Source organism: Pimephales promelas, chromosome 25 (assembly GCF_988280905.1).
Source record: "Pimephales promelas chromosome 25, fPimPro1.hap1.1, whole genome shotgun sequence".
In the NCBI taxonomy this organism is placed as follows: domain Eukaryota; kingdom Metazoa; phylum Chordata; class Actinopteri; order Cypriniformes; family Leuciscidae; genus Pimephales; species Pimephales promelas.
In genome coordinates, this window is record NC_142793.1 from 11,980,437 (window position 1) to 11,999,132 (window position 18,696).

The 18,696-nt window shown below is 40.8% G+C and overlaps 1 protein-coding gene across 1 annotated transcript; it reads left to right on the forward strand.

Annotated features, from left to right (window-relative positions):
• The first annotated feature begins 746 nt into the window (after window positions 1–746).
• On the forward strand, window positions 747–18,561 carry nuak1b (NUAK family, SNF1-like kinase, 1b). The gene is made up of 7 exons (XM_039669529.2): window positions 747–1,748; window positions 7,038–7,158; window positions 10,836–10,987; window positions 12,224–12,289; window positions 12,508–12,627; window positions 14,261–14,393; window positions 14,511–18,561. The coding sequence occupies exons 1-7, from the start codon at window positions 1,536–1,538 to the stop codon at window positions 15,545–15,547; spliced, it is 1,842 nt and encodes a 613-aa protein (XP_039525463.1). The 5' UTR covers window positions 747–1,535; the 3' UTR covers window positions 15,548–18,561.
• Window positions 18,562–18,696: the final 135 nt, after the last annotated feature.

Sequence of the window (18,696 nt, forward strand, 5' to 3'; positions counted from 1 at the left end):
GTTCAACCAGACTGGTGTATTTATGACGGTCATAATTCAGGACATGTGGCAATATTTGGCACATGAACAAAGATGGATGCATCTTTCCTGCTTTATGTGAGTTATGAAACACAATGGACCTTTGCTTTTAGACCTTTGCATGACTGATATTCAAATGAATGTGATCATGCTGAACAAAGGAGCAAAACAGCTTCTATGCAAATTATGTTAATGTGTCATATTGTCGCCTATAAGGCAAAAACTCACCAAATACTTAAAATTAAGATATAAAAGGTACAAATATATGCTGTGGCCCCACAAAGATGGCAATATCCAAAATCCTTGTCCTTGTGGGGACATTTTTTTGGTCCTCATGAGGAAAACAGCTTATAAATCATACTGAGGGATGTTTTTGGAAAATTAAAAAATGCAGAAAGTTTTGCGTGATGAGTAGGTTTAGGGGTAGAATACAATATATCTATGGAAAGTCCACATAAAACATGAAAACACAACATGCGTGTGTCGTTTTTATTAATTCAAATAGCCTATTTTAAAATCCATACAGGCTTGGCTTGAATTAAAAGCCTATTTGATGGTTATTAAAAAAATGGCATTTACCGTTCTATTTTCACTCTAGTGAAGCAGAATCCGAAAATCAGCAAAAATCAGAGTAATGCACATTCAGAGAGAGAGAGAGAGAGATACACACACACACACACACACACACACACTGCCAGCAGTGACTCCGCCCCCTCCGTCTTTATTCAGTGTGTTTCTCAGCCTGAAGGACAGAGAGAGAAAGAATCAGATCAGGACACCAGGAGGAGAGACGGGCCGAACACACCGAATCATGGCCACAGCAGACACGAGACCGCAGCACATCCTTCCGTCCGATCCCCGCACACCGAGCCTCATGTCACGGGTCTCCGGCACCAGAACCGAGCTGTCTGACACCACGGCGGATCAGAGGCCAGAATGAGGGTGATTTACGTCCAGAACGCCGGCGTGGTCGCTGCTTTCTCGCCTGAGATTTTCTGCGGTAGATTGAAACAAAGGAATAACGGAGAAATCATGATCGAACGCGCCACGGGAAAGAGAACACGTCATAACGGAGTAGGAAACGTCATAATGGTATAGATCGCGTCATAATAGAATAGAGCACAATAGATACTTTGTCGTTCTAATTGTGAATGACACATTGTAGCAGTTTTATAAGTGCCATAGAAACCACTTGGCGCATGTTCATTGGATTCTTTTTTAATAATATGCCTTTTTAGTACGTTTTTAATCCATACTGAACCTGGTTTTATCGTTCATAATTAAACTAGGAATATTATTTTTCTTTACATAGCCTGCCATAGCTGGCTATGAGTAGAATAGATAGACACCTCATTAAAATATGAGTCATTATTGACAATCATAAATTAGTTAATATCTTTGCATTGTAATTTATTTATTTATTTTTATGCTAATTGGTATATTAATTAGGTTTTATATTATCAATATTTTCAAAGCATTTAGTCAAGATATTTAAACAGAGGGAGGTATCCTCCCGCATGATGGAGACACAAAGGCCAGGTGACCCGTCGGGCCCCTCAGTGGTGGCGGAGGCCCCTGAGGGCCCCGGTGAGGTAAAACGCAGCAGCTCTGGTGTGAAGAAACATCATCACAAACACAACCTAAAGCATCGATACGAGCTGCTGGAGACCCTGGGGAGAGGAACGTACGGCAAAGTCAAGAAGGCCATCGAGCGCCATTCTGGAAGAGAGGTGAGCGTCTGCTAAATCAGTCAGTCTAATGTCATAGCTATTCTCCTGCAAGATACTCAATTATGGGAATGCCATGATACACCAGTCATTGAAATTTTGAATCAATGAATCATTTGGGAAATGTGCAGCACTGGCCTGTTTCTTGGGCCGGCTGTATTTTGTCATTTAGGGTGTCAGCTAAAACTATAATAATCCGATGTTGTGTTTGGCTCGTTTCAGCCCATCTCATGGGAAGTCCATCCACGAGTGTGCTCCGCACGCGTTCAGTGGTGCAAGAGCAGATGCTTTAAATCCTGTGTAAAGTTGCTTTAATGGTCCCCATTAAACGTATCACTCTTCAAACAATTGACAGTTTCCATTGCAGTTGGGTTCAAAGGTCACGGCTGACTGCTCACTATAAGTGACCTATGTGTTAAAGACCTTGAGTTATGATTTTGGGGTCACTAATGGACCAGCATAGTTGACCTAGGAACTGACCTAGTTGGTAAGTTATGCTGTGGTCATCGAGGTCAGGCAGGGCTTAAGTGTCCGCTTGTTCATTAATCAGACATACCGGATTCATTCGGCACGCTGCGGCACGTGGCATTGGTTGTTGTTTAACATTGCGGCTCGGTCACCGCAGAACCCAGAACAGCTGCTGGAAGCAATGAAATCTTTCTATTCTGCTAAAGTTCACCCAAAAATGAAGATTCTGTCATTGTTTTCTCACCCTTATGTCATCCCAACCCTTTCTTCTTGTGGAGAACAAAAGCTATTTTGAAAAACTTTTTAGTCCATTCAATGATAGTCAAGGGGGTCTAGTTTTGTTCGGACCCCAGCGTTCTTGACATTATCTTCTTGTGTTCAGCACAAACCATGTTGTTGTAGCTAGTTCTTTCACCCTGAGTAGATTTGTTTATGGTTTTGAGTGTTAGCATCTCTGACTGATTTAACTAGCTTCAACCAAGTGATTGAATTTGTGCTAAATTACTGTAGAGTTTGATTGTTTGTATTGGAAACTAACTAAGAATGACTGTTTGTTTACTTGTGTTTTGTTATTAGCATTTAGCATCGTTTTTTTTTTTTTTATCTGCGAATAGACCCCATTCTTGAGGTTTGACCTAGCAGTCGAAACACCCGCTAGTCATGTATATTTCCATGGCAACAATATTGTTGGTGGCTTTTATGAGCTGTAAGCAGATATATAGCCTTCTTTTAGTTTAATAATTTACAGTTCAGGCTATTTCACAACACAGTCACACACGCACAGGTCTGAGTGTATCGGTGGGCAGTGTGCCGAGTGTTGGCAGGCTAGAAGAATGTATGAGCGCACTCTAAAATACCTAAAAATAAAATGGTGCGCACACACATACATGTTTTTTCATTTACCTCAAACTCAGACGCATGGTAAAACATAATTTGTCATGCGTGTTTGTGGGCCCATAAACATAAAGTCACTCAGAGAGACATACGGTGTTGTTTTCTGGCACCAGTTTAGTGTTCTTAGCAGGAATTAATCAGAAAAACTGTTAACCAGCCGGACGCACTATCTGTAAAGAGTTATAGCGCAGACGTATGGATAACAGACATAGAAACCGCTGATAACTGCTCACAGAGACTAAACATTTGAAACCACAATCTTAAGACAGGCCTACACACATAGGAAAGAAAAATCACACTGCACACTTTTTCTTACATTATATTTCATACATCATACATTAAAAGTGATAGTTCACTCAAAAATTAAATTTCTGCAATCTTTTAATCACCCTCATGTTGTTTAAAACCTGTATGACTTAGGAGCCGTTTATACGACACTGTTTTTCAACTAAAACCAGAAAACTTTTTATGGGTTTTGGCCGTTAATTTGCACAACTGCATTTTGGGGGAATGAAAATGCAAACTTTTGAAAACTAAAAAGGGCAAACTAAAAGTTTCTAAGGGCAAGTTTTTGAAAATGAGACCGAGTAGAAACTACAGAAATGTAAATTTGTGAACCGTGATGTCATGTGCATACGTATTACGTGTTCAGTCTATAGGCGCGTACTGTTTCTATACAAAGTGACATCGCCAACTACTGGCCTGGCAGCGGAAGACAGTGTTTTTTAAATAGTTTTCGCTGATCCGTGTCGACTGTATGCGAAAAACAGAAAATGCAAAAGGTACACAGGTTTTTTTATTTTTTATTATTGTGTTCTGACACATTTTGCAGCGCAAAATTTTAAATTGGGCTTGCATACTGTGAAGCGTTCGCGTTCACATATTGCCTCATGAATAGAATGTTTAAACATCAAAATAAAATGCCGCATTAAGGCCACGTCACACGAACCCGGTGCGTTCCCTATCCGTTTTTTTTTTCGTCGTTCAAAAAAAAAAAACCCCGTAAACACGGCATCGTCTCAAGAAATATCTGCGTACACACGAAACCACTGAAACCGAATGAAAACGGTGTAGTATATATGCCAGACCAGTATGGGGCGCTGTAATTCTGTCACAGATATACACTATACACGGAGAAGAAGACTTTGAGCATGCGCATTCGTGCTGTATACGAACCAAGAAGAAGAAGACGAATATGGCGTGTGATGCAGCCAACATCATCGTGATGACATCATCGTTTCACAAAATATACGGATTGGCTGTACACACGAAACCGCAAGGGTGTCGTTTTCAGATTTATCCACTTTGGTACCCGGTTTTAAAAAATAGCGGTTTCACTCTCCCAAAACGGTGGATCCGTGTGGACGATACGCCAATACGATAAAAAAAATTTATACGTATACAGCGAAACACGTCTTCGTGTGGACGGGCCCTAAATTTACTTTTCATATTTGCATTGAGTTATGAGGGTATTCTGATTTTCTAGCGCAACAATGTTTGTTTTGCGAATGTGTTCACAACTTGCATTGTGTTATGAATAGCACTGAATAACGCAACAACTGTGTACATAGAAACATTTGTGGGTTTTAGCTTGCATTGTTAATGCTTCTTTTTCTTTAATCAAACTTGCATATCTGAAAGTGTAATGCGTTTGGCAAACATATTAAAAACTTTAACGTTAGGTACAATTAATTGCAACGAAAATGTGCGATTCATTCGTGATCTTCACTAAATGAGTTATGTAAGATCAATCTCCATATTTAGTTTTGTGCCTCTCAGTTGTTGCTGAACGTAATGTTTATTGATAATCTGCCATGATAATCTGTTATTATCACGTACAAACTCAAAGTTCTGACTGTTGATAAATGCTACAATCCAGTTCTTGACCTCTTCTCCTATGACACAGATAACCGAAGAAATTGCACAACATATTTCTTCTTTATGGCTTTACCAGCCTGATTCAGCATAATGACCCGAGCAGACAGACAGACAGCATGTGTGTGTGAGCTCTCGCACGTATGAGGTCAGTTCTGTATGTGTTTGCATTGCATTTGTGTCTATCTGAATGCACAAACAAGATCGGATGTCCACAGATCATAACGGTGAACATTCCTTCCACGGTGTGATGAATCGGTCACATGTCCATCATGTGTGTGTGTTTGTCCGTCTGCAGGCGAAAGGTCACTGACAAGTCAAGTAGACAAACATTTTAAAGTCCATCTTGAGCAGGAAATGAAAGCGTTGTGGAAAATTAATATCCTGTACGGGGGCCAAAACAGCATGATAGAAATGCAACTCTAAATTCTGATCCAGGGTCAGTGAGACCTTCAAAAGTCATGATAGTTATGTTCGCTGTAGTGTTTTCATAGGAAGCTGGTGGCCTCTAGCGGTTGTAGGAGACAGAGACAGTTTATTTAATGAAATGACTTACCCAGCATGAGTGTTATGTCGTATTTCTGAGCGGTTTTAGGTTCTCTAACCTTTTGCAAACTTTATTAATGAAATGCAAAAACTAGTCCGCACTTTTATTGATCCTGTATTCTGTTCATTTGGCTTGCACACAGATAAACAAATAAAAAGCTCGACTGGTCGGAATCCTGTTTCTACCTCACGGGGAAGTTGGGTCTTTTTTTCTCTTCCTGGAGATTATTTTAAACTCTCGCTCCTGCTGCGTATGAACAAACTGCGACATTAGTATTCCTGGCGTCTCCAGCGGACCTGGCGGGAGGTGAATACCTTCAACTGCACATAACTTCATGAGCTCATGGAAAACAGTCCGTGATGGCTTTCCAATAAAGAGCGGGACTTGCCCATTCTGCTTTTAGAGAACGGGCCCTGGTTTCTGGATTTGTTTATGTCTTTTTATTCCACATAATCAGTTTTGAAGCATTGCGCTAGGGCTTTCCTTTTATGGATATAGTCACTGATTTACCTTCAGCTCCTCAGAAACATGTGGTTTTGGTTTCTCCGAGAAAAGCAGAGATTTGCCTGCATGCTCGCCATTAATGTGAAGACACTGCTCTATGATAGACCTGTTTTAGTGACCGTTTGGGGCCTGTCAATGTGAATGACATCACAAAACAAACAGAATTGACAAAGGACTTCCTTTTTTCCAATGAAGGTCTATCATCGGCTGACTCATTGTTCACTTTGCTCTTTAAATGGACGTGTAGCACACGCCTGGGGGTAAGAGATAGAACAGAAATAGACAGGAAAACATTTCCTCTTCTCTCCTGGTGATGACATCATCCATCAGGCAGTGAGCAGGGCATCTCCTCTCTGGCCACATCTTATCTCCTGTTCGAGTGTGTCTAGGTCATGTGATGGTCACATCGAGGGCCCATGAGAGCTGAATAAACACACGAGAGAGCTTTCATTCCGCTTCCAAACACTGCACCCTCATTTTCCAAAAAAACATCAGGAAAATTACACGGCAAGAGGCTGAAAATATGCTCAGTTGAGATGTGTTTATGGGATAATTCTGTGTGTGTGTCTGTGATGGGATGATTGCACCTTTCCGTCTGAAGAATCTACTCAGGTGTTTTTCTGACATTCAAGAATAGAGTGTTTTTATTTCAGTGGTTAGTGCACATGCTCAAACAAAAAGCCATAAAACTGTGGCTTATGCTGGCCACGCGCTTGAAGATTTTAAGCTCCATTTTGGGCTTGATTTGCACCCGCTCGACAAGTAGGGGGGGGCGCGGCCCGATTTGAGGCTTGTGCAATGGAGTTTTTTTCCCAAAAATTCTCAATTGTGTGTAGAGCTGCACAATTCTTGGTAATTTTTTTTTTTTAAATAGAGATTTGAATAGAGATAGACAGACTCCCACGATTCGGAGTGGACAACTACATAAAATAACATGTAAATTACTTGAGGTTCTAACATATTATGAATAATATTTGAAACAATAAAACTATTTTTCTCTTCAGGTTGCCATCAAGTCTATCAAGAAGGAAAAGATTAAAGATGAACAGGACATGGTTCACATTCGACGAGAAATCGAGATCATGTCGTCTCTTCGCCACCCACATATCATCTCTATATATGAAGGTATTTGTCTGTCTGTCTGTCTATCTATCTATCTATCTATCTATCTATCTATCTATCTATCTATCTATCTATCTATCTATCTATCTATCTATCTATCTATCTATCTATCTATCTATCTATCTATCTATCTATCTGTCTGTCTGTCTTCCTGTCCATCTGTTTATCTACTGGTTGTCTACCCATTAATCCACTCAAACTTAACAATGAATATAACGTACATTTCTAATGAATCATAGTAATCTTTCATTGACTAATAATAGGCATGTGTTGTGAAGGACAGTTTTGTTTTATCCATGCAATAATATTTCAGTGAAACTAGATCAGCCTCAGTGAATATGACCCTCCCCATTCCTGACCAGCATGTGTTTCAATGGTTAAGATCTCCAGAGAAGCCCTGTGTTGATGATTTCTAAAGACGTCTGGTTTCTTCTGCTGATTCTGTGCCACGGCGGGCCTGGCGAGCTCTCGGCTCGCTGACTCGGCGGTTTTCCGCTCAAAGTCCGTCTGGGTTTATAGGGCAGTTTATTTTTGAGTTGCCGTATTCATCTTTGTTCTGTGTCATGACTCCGCCTGTGTTGTGGTTGGCTCGACCCAAAGAAGGGAGAACACCTCTTTAAACGAGTCTCTTGAGTTACCAGCTTTAAATGAGTCTCCAGAGAATCATTTTTTTCTTGTGTCTGGCTTTGTCTTTCATTGCTCCAGTGTCAGAGTGTCTTTCTCCTTTAATTTAATCTTGCCATGTTAAATTATGTTTATGGGTTTGGGCTGGTCGTGGAAATTTTCGGATAGAGGAATGAATGTGAATTGCTTTTGTACCCGTTTAGCAGCGTGAACTTTCCCAGAGGAACATTTTATTACTCCGAGGTTGCTCTTTAATTGCTCAGGAGATTTAGAGCTATGGTTTAAGTATTAAAAGTGTGTCAATTGTTTCTCCTCAAATTCCACACAACTGAGACAACTGTGTTGACATACATGTAAGACAATAAAACTCAAGCTCATATTGAGGTCTCTGACTTCAGACTTGTTTGGCAATTTTGAGCTCATTTTAAATTACTGTGGTGTTGTTTTGGTTATACTATTTCAATAGTCCACTTTAGACATTCTACTATCTATAAGTAACTTTGCATCTACTATAGTCAACTAACTCTCATTCATTTGAAATTACACGTGAACTAACTCTCTTTAGAGGATTAGTTGACTCACTGCTAGGTTAGGGTTTGTAGAATAAGGTAACATGTACTTGTAATGTTACTTGTAGTCAGTAGGGGACATATAAGTGTTACCAGATATTAAACAGACAGTCAACTAATACTCTAATTAGAGTTAGTTGACATATAGTGGTAAATTTAGTAGAATGTCTACAGTGTACTGTCGAAATAAACTGTTAAAGTCCTTGCACACTGAGTCCGCAATTTTCTTATTCGTGATTCGGTGGCTCTTAATTGACCCTTCGCAAAGACCCGCCCCCCTTAGTTACTGTCGCTATGTCCGACAAGCTATGCCGCTCTCACACGCACACCATGTTCTCACGCAGTGAAAAATACATCGCGGAGCAGAGAGGAGACTGCCAGGTTACTTTTCGATACTTATGATCAGTCAAATTAACATGAATGAACATAAGATTGAATGTAGTTTTAACCGCGGAAAGGCGTCAGTACACTTCGTTTTTCAAGTTCAAATCCTCCCAAGCAAATCTTCTATCTCTCCTGACTGCTTAGTCGGACAAAATGGCGGATGGCGAAGTATGATTGGTCAGATTACCTGTCAATCAAGCCCCACGCGAAGGGTCAATAGAGCATCACAGTCCCGCCCGGAAGTAAGAGTTCAATACAATTTCTCCATTGACATTTGAGATATAAGCCATAAAAACGTAACCAAACATAGACTTTAAACCAGCTATGGCTGTACTAAGCGATTGTATATTATACTCATATAAACGCCAAAAGTTCATGGGGCACTAACCAAATGCCTTTAATTCGCGACGTCTTGGATAAGTACTTCATTACCCACAATCCTGAACAATCCCACAATCCCACAGTAATACATCTGATTGGTGGAAGTCGTGTAACGTGTCTGAAACCCTGTGAAGGCGCGTGAAGACTGAAGATCGTGTAATGACGTAGGGCTAAGTTCATTGGTCGCACCTCAGAGACGCCCACGCCATTGGATGTTCAGTAGTTGCCGTAGCACAGCCTATGAGCGAGCCAGGTGCTCAATGTTTTAGCATGTGGAGCTGCTTCAGTAAATCGAGGAAAAGGAGTTTCCCTGCACATTCACTATATAAAATTCACTGGAGGAAAAAGTTCACGTGGCCGTCGTCAGATTTGAAAGTCTCTCAAAAGGCTCTTTCACGGTGGCTTCAGTCGACTTTAGTGAGGCGTGGTGGTTTATGGGAGGAGTAGTTCCTTTGCTCGGAAATGAAAATAAGTACACAGGCTTGTGCTCTTGACTTTTTTGGATTTTCTCTTCGTTTTTTTCACTCGAAATGATATGCTTTTATGAGTTCAGCCGTAGCTGGTTATCCTCAGACATGCTCTAATTCTCTTTAGATATGGATTTTACAAAATGTCATTGAGAGAAATGAATAGGAAGTTTACCGACGCTCTCTTGTGCTGTGGGCGGGACTGTGACGCTCTATTGTCAAAACACCATTCAAAATGCTTGCTACAGAAGCCAAAAATGCAGAAAATCGAACCCCGATCCAAATCTTTTTATGATGGACGAAAGTTTTGGAGGCAGTGTGTAAGCGTGATTGACATAGGGGTAGGTCGTATTTATTTTTTAACATACAAAAATTTCGGATGCGAATTTTAGAAACTAGTTTGCATTCGACTTCATTGTGATCTCGGAGAAACAGTTAAGATGTTTGAGATCTCATTTGGGACTTTCCTTTCCTACAGGCCACACTGTATTTGTCAGATAGATTTTCTCACATGACTGTAGAATTTGTCGCTGAGCTTCAATATTTAGCACTTTGAGAAGACTGTGATTTACTGTCTTTGACATGGTAAATATGTTAACTCTGTTACCCTCTCTCTATAAACTGTATTTGCACAATCCCAGAAGGCCTTGCTCTCACATTCCTTGCTGTTCTGTGGAAAGCGGTGGCGGACGCAAGAGATTCTGTAAAAAGATGAGAACCGATTCTGGACGTGTGACAGGAGCCGGCGGCAGCGCCAAATGCTTGGGTGGGGTGATCCGTACGAGGATTTTTGGGGTTTTGCAGAAACAGCCACTTTCTGCTGTGTCGGACTGTAATTTGCTGTGTTTGTTCCTTTGGATTTTTCGGCTTCTCCTGGTCGTTAGTGGATTCTGCTGTGACTTGATGAACTTTCTGGACTGGCCACTACAAAACTATTTTCAATGTTATGCATCCTGTAGTTTTTTTACTTGTACGTTTTCATTGTGGGTTGCATTTTGAAGAAACAAGGCGCCAGTGCGCCACCGTACATTTTATTTTTGACTGGACGCCTCCATATTGAAGCCTTTGCTTAAACTACACATGGCTCACGATAACCTGCTGGTCAATTACTGAGGCCTCTAAATAAATCTTCTTTATTGTAAATAATATACATATACAAAAATACATTTTATAATGCATTTCATATGTGTGTGTATATATAAATATATATAGATATGTGCTCAGATTTTCAACATGATGATGTTTTCTTTTATAGTGTTTGAAAATAAGGACAAGATAGTGATCGTCATGGAATACGCCAGTAAAGGCGAACTCTATGACTACATCAGCGAACGCAGACGCCTGACTGAGAGAGAGACCCGACACTTCTTCAGGCAGATTGTATCTGCTGTGCACTACTGCCACAAGGTACGAATCTCTCTCGTTTCCACTCTATCTCTTTCTCAATCCCTTTCTCCTTCCAAAGAGAGCCTCATGTGTCATCAGGGTTCCTGCAGAGCTGCACGCGCAGTTATTCGATGAAATCGGGCTGTGCAGTGCGAGTCTATTATCTTTGGCTCTTGTAAGTTTGGGAGGAATCTTGGAACAGACAACTGATGTGAAACAGCTTTGCATCATGGGTCACACATTTCAGCTTTTAGCAGAGCTGTCGATGGAGTAATAAACCAGCCAACTGTACATTTCCGTGAAAAGGGTCTTTCCAGTTTCTTACAATCAGGCCCTTTCTTTTCATTTTAAGAGTTTTAAATAATCTAGATGCAAAGCTAAGCATAAAAATATGGTAACGCTTCCTTTTACAGTCCAGTTGCCCATGTAAATACTATGTACTTATTTTAGTTACTACAATTACTGGGTAATAACTAGTACTAACCCTGAACCTACCCCTGTTCCATGTACTTACCTTATATTAGCCAGTGCTTTCTAGGTAAGTACACTGTAAGTATACTGTAAGTACTGTACTGTAAAGCAATTTTTTTGCATTACTGCATTCACATACCTTATTAAAATACTGTCTAATTAGGCAGATCACTAAGTTTTGAAACCTAGCCGGAGTTTTGCATCACATCTAACAAATGAGACAGTCCTGTGCCCCCACTGATGCACTGCCTAGAGTCAATCAAGGTCTCCATGGATGTGCATTGGGTGGGCTGGTTTGCAGCTGAAGATGACGTGATGTCATATTTCAGGGCAGGGGAGCTTCCAGACACCAGAGGGGAGGGTAATGTGTCATCATCACCATAGGCAACCACAATGTGGGGGGATTTTCGGGTGGGGTCCGTCAGACAACACAAGAAAGCAGTCTGTTAAACCGTCAATTTATAGTCCATCTGCTAAAAGCTGTGCATGCTGAACACATGCTTCTTTCATGGTCATCAGACATCTGTAATGAACTCTCTCAGATCCCAAACCACTTGTGACTGGGTTTCCGGGTGTGCTGTAATTCAGTTATCCAAATGCTGTTTGTTACTTTGAAGGAAACACTAACTGCACAATCATGTTCCAATCAAGAGCTGGTGTCTGGACACAACTGTAATTAGAGATAGTGTTTGTGGAACAGTTGTCAGTGGTTAAATGGTCGTATTCTGTTGGCTATGACGATATTATCTCCAATCTCTAAAATGTATTCTGACGTTTTCTTTACAGAATGGTGTTGTTCATCGGGACCTGAAACTGGAAAATGTGCTACTGGATGAAAACGGTAACATAAAGGTGAGAACGTTGTTTAAGTTAGGTATGTCCTGAAACATTGTCCTGTTTTCAGTAGGATTTAAATGTAATTGTGAACTTAAAAATGAAAAAAATTATGGGCTTCATTCATGAAACATGAGCAGAACGTTGAATGAAAAAAACACATACTAAACCAGAAAAATTGTATTTTAGCTGCTCTGGTTCTCTAAAACAGAACAACTTGTTTGTTGTTCATACAGATTGCTGATTTTGGGTTGTCCAACCTGTATCATAAAGACAAGCTCCTCCAGACCTTCTGTGGTAGTCCACTGTACGCGTCCCCAGAGATCGTCAACGGCAGACCATACCATGGTCCAGAGGTGAGCCATGCTCAGATAAAGAAAGCTACAAAAGCTGCTCTTTATGTTGAACTTTTTTCCAGGGTCATAATAACATGCTGGAATGGTTTACTACAGGCCTGCATGACGTGATGCACAGGCATAAACCCTTAAGGTTTGCATCATCGTAAATGAAACACCCCACAGTTTCATTATGTTAGCGTGTGAAATCCACTGTGAGCGGCTGTGATCTATCAGAGACAGTCTGTGTGGTTAGTGAAGCTTCGTTCTGTTCTTTGATGGGATTATCCTTCCACAAACCCCTAGGATCAGGCAAACACACGCTTGTGCTTCCCTACTGAACATGGAGCACAGCTGGAGTTTCTTTCTCCAAGTATCTCTGATTATACATGTCAATCCTGGGTCAGAGTTAAAAGGTTCTTAGAGCTTTACATGTGTCTCTCTTGTGGTATACTGCCCAGGGTATTTTAAGATAGATGTAGTTCAGTGTACTTTATAGACTGTAGCATGCAATAATTTACTGCAATTTTCCTCAGGGGTAGAGAAAACACTACAATGTAGAGGACGTAATCCAAAAGCCAAACCTTGCAATCAATTAAATCAATGAAGTCTCTTGCCATGGTGACCGCAATCACTCAGGTCCACAAGTGATTTCCGGTAAACTGAGAACTCAAGGACCTGGAAAACTATTCAGACTGTTGGGGAGGTCATGAAATTTCTAGCCTGCATACCTTGTCCTTTCCCGTTACCCTCCACGGGACTTGCTTAAATGCCTGCTCAAGGTGATGTGTTGTGTAGTAGAATGCTTCAAAACTGACTGATAGCATATACAGGGGTTGGCCAATGAAACTGAAACACCTGGTTTTACAACACAATAATTTGTTAGAATGGTGAGGGCCTCATTTTGCATCCAAATACAGCACCAATTGACAGATAGAAGTCCTTCATAGTGACCAGAGGGATTATGAGCTGTTCCTCTTCCAGAACAGTGTCCAGGTCACTATATGATGCTGGTGGACTCGCTCCTCCAAAACACCTCAATAATATTCAGATCTGGTGACTGTGCAGACCATGGGAGATGTTCAACGTCACTTTCATCTTCATCAAACCCTTCTGTCACAAGTCTTGCTGTGTGTGTTGGTGCATGATCATGCTGATACACGGTATGAGCATCAGGTGCTCATGATCCTCCAGAAGGGTTTGGTAGTCCTCGGCAGTGTCGTGTCCATCAAATACAATCAGGATTGTCATGATATTGGAGCTCAAACCATCACTGATCCACCCGTGCTTCACTCTGAAGATTGGCCGCCAGGCATACAGATGTGAAACCTCCAACATTGGCCAGTGTTTCAGTTTCATTGTCCAACCCCTGTAGCGTGCCGTTGACGCTAAAAAAACACCATGAAACCAGCAAAAGTGGGAGACTGGTACCATCTGAAGCTTGCTGGAGTGTCCAATTACTTTCCTAAAAAGTCCAAAAAGTCATGCTATAAATAGATTCTTGCAGTCTAACTAACTCAGTCTTGTCAAATGATTTCTATCACCCCTCCGTATGATGTCTTCAGGACGTCTGAAGTGTTGTTTATTCAACATTTAGCAGTAACTCAATGTTGTTTTAGAGTCAGGTGACATCAATGCCATCCATTATTTGTAGGTGGACAGCTGGGCTCTTGGGGTGTTGCTGTATACGCTGGTCTATGGCAGTATGCCGTTTGATGGAGGGGACCACAAAAATCTTATTCGGCAAATCAGCAATGGAGAGTATCGAGAACCATCCCAGTCATCAGGTACTGGAACTATTCAATTCTTTATGTTTAGAATGACTTTTCTATAGAGAAATATATATTCGAGTACACTTGTCTCCAATTATGCTAAACAAGAAGCTGGCTTGGTCTTTTGTTTAGATGCCCGTGGTCTGATCCGTTGGATGCTGATGGTCAACCCTGAGCGGCGGGCCACGGTTGAAGACATCGCCAATCACTGGTGGGTGAACTGGGGATGGAAGACCAGTGTGTGTGACTGTGAATCGCAAAGGGATGCTGGCTCGCCCATGCTGGCTCGTCTCATTGACTGGCAGAACCGGACTGAGCCACGACCCACTAAACCCATCCGGTCCGAACCATTCCTGCTTGTCCGTCAACGACCCAAAAAGTCCAAGAAAGAGAATGATGTTGGAGTGTCCCACTGTAATGGAGAGGACAACCTGGGCCTCAAGAGACCAAAGGGCATCCTGAAGACAAGAACCTCTGAAGAGCAACGCTCTCCAAGTCTGGAGGAGATAGAGTCCCCAGAAACCCCAGAGAAGGAATCTGGGCCTGAGGGTGAAGAGGACGAAGAGGAGCAGAGGCTAACAGGCGACTCTCCTACCAAGACGATTTCCATCCTTCCTAAGAAGGGAATCCTAAAGAACAACCAACAACGGGAATCAGGGTACTATTCTTCCCCAGAGCGCAGTGAGTCCTCTGACCTGCTAGGTGGCAACATTACACCTCTCGCCGCCAGCTCACCACCAAAGCGAGCGGTTGGTAGAAAAGGCATCTTGAAACGCAACGGGAAGTATTCTACGTATAGCGGCGCTCCTCCTATGAGTGTCCTTGGGGAACCAGCACCTGGCGATTCAGGTTTATCCCGCAGTCAGAGTCGCCCATCCAGCATTGTAAGGGAGGATAGCGACACCATCACCAACAGTTCCTTCAGCATGGCGGACTGGCCCCAACCCAGAACCCGCCCCAACATCAGAGGCTGTGTGTCTGCGGAAAACCTTCTTCAGCTGGCCAACTTTAAGGGTCTCCAGGCAGCTCCTCCCCTACATAGCGGTAAATTCAGTCGAGGAACACAGGGCTCTCCAGGGGATAACAGCAGCTTCTCTCTCTTAGGAGATCTTGATGATATGACTCAGGTGTACCAACAAGCCCTGGACATCAGCAACAACTTGTCATAGGGAAAGGGGCCTAGAAAGAATGGAGGAGGAACAAGTGGAAGGTGTTTGTTTGGCATGTTGTTGACGACCAGTGCAAAACTGGGATTCTATGAATGTGAGTCCCTTTTCAATGGGATGATATTGGAGGTTGTGTACAACCAAACCTTAAACCTAACTCCCAACCCTTAACCCTAATCATACCCTATCTTATACCCTATTTTATTATACATATTCAAAATTTGTATCAAATACAACTTGGGGAACTGCAGCCTTGGGGGATTTAAGGTTTTGAAGTAAGTAAAACGTTAAGTTGGTACTCCGTGACATTATCCCCCTACAGGCAAGAAATGAAACTAAATGTTTACATATTAAGTAAAAGGTGAGTTAGCATCATAATAAGGCATCATGTAACAGCAGCCTTGATGAAACAAAAATAAGAGCCAGTCGGAGTTTATCAAGCACCTTAAAACTCTCACAGAGCACATGTCGTTTGTGGTCTTTACTTCCAAAAAAAAAAAAAAGAAACCAGGGTCTTGCTCCAAATGAACTGTTGTTGTGTATTATTTATTAATATTTTTGGTAGATTTAGTGATATAAAACTGGTGTGGTCTAGCAGAACTGGAAGAATAAGAAAACTCAAATCTCTCTTTGTCCTTGATTGGAACTGACATATATAATTATTTTTCTTTCTTGGTATGTCATTTAAACTGCATATGTAACGATCAAAATCATATTGATCCAATAAGTAGAATCATATCTATGGACTTATAGAAGTGCCTTTTTGTTTGTTTGGTTTATTTAATTCAAATTAAATTATGAATGTCATTTCCTTAAGGTGGAGAGAAATGCCAGAGGAAGCTGTGATCAAAACAGCGTTTTATTAATTTGTATTATTTTATTTTATTTTTAAGTTTGTATTGAATGCTTAGAAGAGCCCCAGGACCTCTGAACACAAAGCCTACCCTACAAAACTACTTGACTGCAAGGTTAAATTTGCCCCACAACTAACGAGACTGGTGCTTTGCAGGTCATTATTCAAGAAGAGGAAGAAGTCTGAGATCACCTTGAGATTGGTTGTTTCTGATTGAGTCCTGACAGGAACATGTGTGCATGAAGCGTGTGTTTCTCTGGAATGATACTCTTGTGGTTTCTTGATTGGGTTAGGTGACTGTTTGGGGTTTCTGGACAACTTCACCATAACAAGGTTTAACACAAGGTAGAATTGTCAGACACAAGCTCAGCTCTAAAGAATGTTTCAGGAGAAGACAAGCTTGTTTGACTATTTCCAAAGGTTTTTGACTGTAGGAACATTGTCTCTCCCAGTCTTTATCTGTTGATACTTAGGGATCATAATTGCTCAGCTCTAAGAATAACGGATTATTGGTTCTCTGTTGAACTTTGATAGCCCAAATCACTCGCGTTAGGGTTAAAAAAACAAGGAGAACGATTAGTTTTAAAGCTGTGATGAGGCAGCAAATTCCAAAGGCTCTTTAGAGGCATGTTTGGACTTGAGAGCTTCCCTGTGTTGTAGGTTTAATGGGACAGAAGGATTATTGTTTCAGAATCTTTAGTCCTTTGTTTGTTGTCTACCTGCAGAACGTGAGACGAATCATTTTAGTTCTAAGGCTGTTGTCTAAATGTTTTTAGAAGGTAAGTGTGAAGTAGCTGTAGAGAAAAAGGAGAAAGTGTGTTCATGAAAGCTTTTATGGATGGAGGACACTTTTCCAGTAAGAGGGACACATAGAATTATTCACTGGAAAGTACGATGTAGCTTTGTATTTTGCTGCATATGAAGAGAAAGACTAGTGCAAGTGTAGAAACGTAAGATGAAGAAAGTAGATGAAAGGATAAGGGACGTATTTTGTACCAAAGAAGGTGTTTATGGGTAGAAATGTCAGACATTACAAGAGTAAAGAGATGCTATCAGCATGAATGGAAAAAAAATACATTTCGCAACTGAAAAATAATGGGAGGCATTTTGTTCCAATGAGGTTCTGGGTAGATATTGTAGACACACCTAATGTGTATCTTATCGTACTGCATTTCTGTATTGCATCGTATTGTCAACTGGATTCAGTGATCAAATTATACTATGTTAGTATTTTTATGTTATTGCGCTTCTGTTTTTGATTCTCCAAAATATCATTATTATTGATTTACCTTACAGAAGGACGTTGTGCGTATAATCAACGATCTCTCCTGGTCTCTACAGGTTTTCAGTGCAAACATGCAGTGCTTATGCTAATGAAAAGACAGACGATTGATCACAACTACTGCAGTTTTATCAGGGTCATTTGATGTGTTAGAAATCCCAAAAGCCGCCTCGCTGATCTGACCCAATATTTGGTGTCAAGATATTCACTATCAACCTTATTTGTCTTAATACTTTAGGACAAAGTTGAGCATACACTCAAATGTGCCATTGCTAACCATAGTGCCATCATAACTGAGATTATAAGAGAGGCGGCCATTGCAAATCAAATGCAAACATGCTTTTAGCCAAACTGGAAATACCTGGTGCATTTTAGTCAAAAGTCAGCATAGAGGAAAACTTGACTGGATATTAGTATTATGTTATTTATGCATTATTTTATTATGGTTAATTACTTTTGTTGGTCAATGCCATAATCTTTTTTGGGGGTTTGGTATCAGTTTGAAAAACCTGGACTGCCAAGGTATTTTTTATTTTATTTTTTTTTGTTCAGTGCCTTTGCTATCTTTTATGATTTTTGTTTAATTTTTTGATAATAAAATTATTACAATTGCATTTTTATACTAGGATATTTATTGGTGGTGAAGCCATTTAATTTCATTTAAAAGCACTCATACAAAGTGTGCATGTGTGAGTGTATGTTTAAACTGGAAGAGCAAAATAAAAGAAAGATGGTGCATTGTGGTTGTGTTGTAAAGCTTTGGTTGTGTATTCAGCTGATTTGGTTGTTGTTTGGTGGAGATATCTCACTAACCAGCAGTGTTTTGTACCACAGAACCAAATCGATGTAAAACCAACTCAATAAACGGATCATTTCAAAGGAGCTGATATCTGCGTCTTCTTTATTTGGTTTATTGCATGCGTAATTCAAGGAATATTCTACTTTTGATATTTAGTAGACCAGTGAACCATGTGAATCACTTATTTGGATACCTTCTTGAGTTTAACAGGTTTATAA

Coding starts and splice junctions, on each gene's coding strand:
- nuak1b (XM_039669529.2), top strand. CDS start 1,536: ATGATGGAGACACAAAGGCCAGGTGACCCGTCGGGCCCCTCAGTGGTG. Junction 7,159..10,835: donor TATCATCTCTATATATGAAG/GTATTTGTCTGT, acceptor TTTCTTTTATAG/TGTTTGAAAATAAGGACAAG. Junction 10,988..12,223: donor CTGTGCACTACTGCCACAAG/GTACGAATCTCT, acceptor TTTTCTTTACAG/AATGGTGTTGTTCATCGGGA.